At 37.5% G+C, this 5,973-nt stretch overlaps 1 protein-coding gene across 1 annotated transcript in view; it reads right to left on the reverse strand.

Moving 5' to 3' along the window:
• LARP4B (La ribonucleoprotein domain family, member 4B) overlaps nucleotides 1-5,973 on the reverse strand; it is a 34,294-nt gene that overhangs the window by 6,087 nt on the left and 22,234 nt on the right. Inside the window, exons 10-12 of the mRNA XM_009886799.1 lie at nucleotides 3,832-3,938; nucleotides 3,057-3,311; nucleotides 1,491-1,540 (exon numbers count right to left, since the gene is read on the reverse strand). Of these exons, the coding sequence (XP_009885101.1) occupies nucleotides 1,491-1,540; nucleotides 3,057-3,311; nucleotides 3,832-3,938 (412 nt within the window). The remainder of the gene's footprint in view (nucleotides 1-1,490; nucleotides 1,541-3,056; nucleotides 3,312-3,831; nucleotides 3,939-5,973) is intronic.

Here is a 5,973-nt window from a genome sequence, read left to right on the forward strand (position 1 = left end):
CAACTCCCAGGACTGCTCCTGACCCAGCATGACCCCCAGAACACAGTTTAAGAGCGCTACAGCAATAGAGGCTGCAAACTTCCAAAAATAGAAGTCAGATGACCTGTCAAGGGGTCACAGCGAGAGACTACACTTATCCAGCTCAAACTGCAAGAGGAACAACCTTTTTTTTTTTTTTTGTTTAGAACAATTCTTCAAATGCATACTCTCTGTAATTTTTCCTTAAAAAAATAAATCAAAAGAAGTCAACACTCCATTCAAACACAACTGGTTGTATTAATCTCCTGTGTACACCCTCTAATCACTACAGCATCACACAAGAAATAGGATTCTGGATTCAGTTATTTCCACAGTCTAAAAGGGCCAAGTTTTTATCATTCACTTCAGAGCACACTCCTTCCCAGTGTCCACAGTTGTGGCAGTGCAGCAGCTCTCACCTCTGTTCAAGCTGCACCACTGGACAGTACAGACTAAAGATTCATGGGCCAGAAGAGACTAGAAGGGACCTGGCTGTACAGGCTGCAATTAAAGCCTGCTGCTGAGAGACGAGAATGGTGGGGCTCCAAAGAAGTCACGACTACCAGTTTTACATTCAAAGTTAAAATAACCTTTAAAGTCAGCTGAGTCAGAAAAGCCCCTCTGCTTAATAAGAGTGTCCAAGGTAATCCTTTCACTCCAGCCACTCACTCACACACCTAACCTATACCATTTCCTTGTTCTTTCAAAGACAGAAAAAAAATGTTGATAGGAAAACATCCCTCTAAAAATTCAAGTAGCTTTGAAAGGGCAAAAGAAAGAAGAACTGCGAATCCTACGTGTAATCTGGTCTCACGGAGCTTTGAGAAGTTTGACAAGAACTAAAGTCAACCAAAAAATGAATTGCAGAGGTGTTTGGTTTTATCAAATCAAACCTTGAGTCCTACAAAATATGAATATTTTTTTTTCTACACAATGTCTAGTCCAGCCTTTTCAAGTATCAAGGATATTTAGGTATTCACCTTGAATTTATGTTTACCAAAAACTAGTATTTTCATAGTGTTAGTATACCCTTACCAAGTGGCATTTAAGAAACAGAACTGACCATTTAATAACTAACATTCTAGCTATACTTTATGACACGTGGATCTATAAAATGTTCTTCAACATCTACATGAACGATAATCAAGTATCAAATGTCTTGAACTTTAGCTTAGCTATTCAGCGCTCCCTAAACATGAACACTGCCATGCTGACAAAGTAACACTAATATGGAAATGTTTTGGTACTATAAAAGAGTAATTTTAACTTTTTCCTGATTTCCGCATTAACAGACAATCTTCTCTGATACCCAAATGCAGTAAACTCACATGACCCTAATGAGCTGCTGTCTTTAGTCAGCTGTGACACACAATTGCTTGCGCAATATCTTATCTCACCTGCTACCCCACATAATATCCATACTATTGCCTTGTTACCCTGCTTTTATTATAGATGAATATGATCATGAACACTCACTGTAAACTTGTCCTCCCTTTTCTTTCGGTAGCCATATGAGTTTTTCCTAAGGGAAAAAAAGCAGTTATCAGAACCTTGCCTATAAATGAATGGAAGGCAGTTGGTGAAAACAGGAGAAATGAATTCAAATTACTATTTCCTCCCTCTTCATTCTAGACAGGTTATTAAAAAATTATTTCAATGAAAAATTTCTAGCAAGCTCTCATTAAAATAAAGGTACAGATCTTATATAAGAAGTCAGCATAAGAATACAATGGCTACAAATAATTCCTGCGTTAAAAGCACCTCTCAGTGCTGATTACATATAAGGCTTAAACAAAACCCTTCAATATCCAAAGTAAAGGTTTTAGGTGTTTGGTTGTTGTGGTTTTTTTGATACCTGTGTAACTTTTGTAATATGGCTAATTATCTTCAGTTCAGGTAAAGCCCCTCCAAAACATTTTCAGTACGTCTCCCCCAGCCTTGCTTCAGGTAAAGTCCCCCCAAAGCAGTTTAACATTTGCAATGCCTTCTAACTCAGTTTCAAATATATTTAAGTTTTCTGTTTGACTTTTAATATTTTCAATGCATTGAATACCAAAACATCAGAATATAAATCTAAGTACTGACTATTCCTGTACATTTTTGTAGTCTAGTTTGAACAATCTTGTTTCCTATTTCCTTAATCATACTTTCATCCGCTAGCTAGAACACACTTTGGCAAATTGCATTTAGAGAAGTATTAAAATTCTTGCACAAAATCCCCACTTAATCATGCAATGATACAATACAAGTCTAATATACGATCATCTATAAAAGACTCGAGTTATCTTCCAATTCAGTAAGTCACTCAAAATGTGATTTACTTGGAGACACAAACACAGCCATCATTAAACAAAGCAGCACAGTACTTTATAATGCACTTACTAGAACTGTACTGTATTTTAAAACTTCCAAAATAAGACCGTTAAATTCTCACATCAATATTGGTGCCACCAGTTTTCAGCTCCCCAGGTAGTTCTTTGTTGTTGTTTGGTTTTTGGTTGAGGTTGTGGTGGGGTTTTTTTAACTGCATAACTATAGTTTTAGTTGCAAGTAATCCTTTTTCCTCCCTCCATGCCAATCCATCATCTTTGTTGTTGTAAATGTCTAATTTGGGCAAAATTCTGGTCTTTCAACTGAAAAAATTAACAAATGAGCACTGCTAGTACAGGTTCAGGTGCACAATCTACACCGCTGAACAATGGAATGGACAGAACTGCTTCGTTAACAAATAATATGCAAAAAAACTGTCTTACAACAGATGAAGAAAGGATAGAGGATTAGCTCTTACAGCTGTAAATTGTTCATCAGTTGCCATCAATGATTTTCATTTGGTAGGGAAGGATGCAAGTCCACTTTGCATTAGTTCTATATTTAGCACTTTCTCTGAAGCACTTTCCAAGATTTTAGCTTTGAGGAGAGACAGTCTCAGTTTAAAACAGTAACGAGAACAGTACTAGTACCATACCTCTTTTATGAAAGAAGTAGTTTACAAGCAGCAATACCAGGTTGTTCAGAGGACAACTACAGAGTACACTCACCTTCCTCGACCTAATCCAGGAGAGGAGTCAACGCTGCTTTGTTCCATCCGTCCAGTTCCTACTTCCCTCTTGGTGTAACTCGTAGTAGCGTTCTGCATCCGTGTCCTGTTTTGTCCTGGCTGCCGCGTCTGTGGACTCCTGACGCCATTGATTAAACGATCAGCAGAAAAGTTGAATATTGTAGGACTGTCTAGAAGCCCAGGTCCCCTTTCTGCACTGGGTATTGTATGTCGTATATGAGACTTGCTAGGATTCCTACAAATTCAAAAGTCATTTCAACATACGTCCTATGAGAGATCTTCTGAGGCCTAAGACTATACACAGTATTCAGAAGAAGCAAGATCTTTAGTCCTTTATTGTGTATTTCATTTATAGGAATGATAAACATTCATTTTAACGGGCCATGTGAATTACCAAAATTAACCCTTTCACTGTGTACTTTCAACAATGGCTTTACTAAAAACTACTTGAAACTGAAAATACCGTATGAATAATCCTGCTCATCACATGCCATCATTCAGAATATTTCATCTGAGTACCCTAAATCATGGAAGAGACAAGTTCTCAGCTTTCAGACAGCCCATTTACATTTAGAAACAGTACAACCAGAAACAATAGGAGCACCATCTGCCTTTTGGCCTCGCTTAACCTTTTACCAGGTTCAACTGCACAAGTATTTTCAAGTTAGCTGGGGTTACTAAAATAAGCAGATTAAACCCCCCCCATGCCAGATAATAAAACAGTATGTATATTGTTGAAAGACTGTTGAACTTGCCTGTTTCTGGGAGGATACTGTCTGAGTGTAGTCAATGGAGAAGCAGCAGGCTTGAAGGTTGGAGATGTGAACCCATTGATAAATCCAGTATTTGGAAATGGTGTCACCTAAAGAATACATTGCATGCTCAATTATAAACAAACTGAGTACTACTTTTTCTTAATGCTGTATTTTATGTCATTCTATGCAGGGCAGTACTTAAAAGTACTTCAAAGACTGGCTCTAACAGCAATAAAACAGTGGCCTTGTAACCAACTTACAAGATGCCGTTTTTTGAGAAGACGGCCGCAACGTATATTCAAGTTTTGATAATTTGTTAATAGGATTGAAAAAACTTTGAGCCAAAATTCTTGGTTCCAAGTTAAGTAATACTATTTGTATTTCACACCATACTATGCATGGCTTCTGAGTACAGAGATACTTCTTCATCAGAAAGTCTCTAAACCACACAGCCTGTAATTGTTTTTCTTATAAACTATATGTAAATCCCTCCTTGAAAAGGAAAAAAAAAAAAATTTGGTTCTACATTCTACTTATCTTCCGTTTGACACCTAGAGAATAAGAGGATGTTAAGTGGACTTCCGATTCTTTTCACATCTTACCACCTTATTTTACATGTGAATTACTCTCTCCTTTCCTGAAAAAGCAACATTACCAAAGGAATTTTTGGGGTGGGTGCATATCAATGTCTTGTATTAACAAGATATCTCAAAACTTGAAGCATATTCATAGTAATTTCTCCAACCTCACCACCACACTTCTTTTATTTTTTAAATGCATGCATGAGTTTCATTTAGGAAATATTATTAGCAACAACAAATGCTCATTTGTCTTCTCCCCCTGAAAATAAATAAAATACAGAACAGTAAGACTTCTATATAGCACTCTTTCTACACTTAAGTAAATGATGAGAAACAGCTGGGATTAAGGCTGTGTCCTAGAAAGGTATTTTTAAGCTCTTCTAACATTTCTTGCAAAAGTTAAAGCAAATCACTAAGCAATGAAAAATAAAATCTATCACCAAAGCTGTCATGCCAAACCACTGTTAGCCCAGCTTCACACACATGCCAGCAAATGCTACCTCAGACTCCAAAAATAGGCCATTGGGAGTTTAATAAAGTTATTTTAGGAACAAAGTTTCATCAAAATACTGCTTTGAAGTGCTTTCGGCTTTAATAGTTACAACTTGAATGCTGTAAAATTCAATCGAAGCTAGTAAGCAACTACCGAACCTGAATAATGAAAAGACAGTGAATATACTAAGGAAAACCAAGTTTAAGTCATTGCTTACAGGGACACTAGCAATATTCACCCCTTCGTTCTTTATAAGAACAGGTGACCTTTTTGGAGGGGAAAAAAGGTCCCAGTAATACCAAAAGCATCAATTTGCGTTCTCCGCAGAAGTCATCTGGCTCATCAAAAGTACTTTCTCTACATCCAAACTGCAACTCTGTCTCAGGAAAATCATTCTCCTGTCATTGTTCCTCGTGGTCCCTGTTCTCCTCAACTAATTTCTACTCAAATACAGGTCTTCCTATAAAAGGTTCAAGAAACATCGTACTAGATTAATGTGAACAAAATGCAGTGAACCAATGACAATATGTTGCAAAACAGTGGGCGGCAAAGCTCTGCCACTTAATTTTCTGGTTTTTTTACTAAGAAAGGTAAAAGATCTTTAATGCTGGCAAACATGTAATGTCTTCCCCCAAAGGCCAGGACTAGTAAGCTTTCTGGAATACAAAAAGTTCCAGGATGACATAGGGCAGATACACAATATGCTGCACTTGAACCTGTGGTCAATTAATCAGGGCTGTGCCATAGTCAGTTTATCTAGAGGAAGAATCACATTCATTGCTGCTTAATAAGGTGACTTTCTCCTGGAATAACATCGTTCACTATGCTACCGCGTCTCCTCCGCATTCTTCAATCCCCTTAAAAAGCCTTCCCCTACAAGGGCTCTGGCTACCTTCCCTGTGTGTGAAGTGTTTCACACACCAACTTTTTAATTAGCTTGCTGTTCAGTACACAGGAAGTTTGCTCAAGTTTGTTCAAGGACACTTTAATCCTCTGCCAAAAACCCTCTAAAAAGCTTCTGATTTTAAGCATTGCTACCCTAGTTTCTTTTAGCCGCAAGTAAAGAGG

Source organism: Charadrius vociferus, unplaced genomic scaffold (genome assembly GCF_000708025.1).
Source record: "Charadrius vociferus isolate BGI_N301 unplaced genomic scaffold, ASM70802v2 scaffold255, whole genome shotgun sequence".
NCBI lineage: Eukaryota > Metazoa > Chordata > Aves > Charadriiformes > Charadriidae > Charadrius > Charadrius vociferus.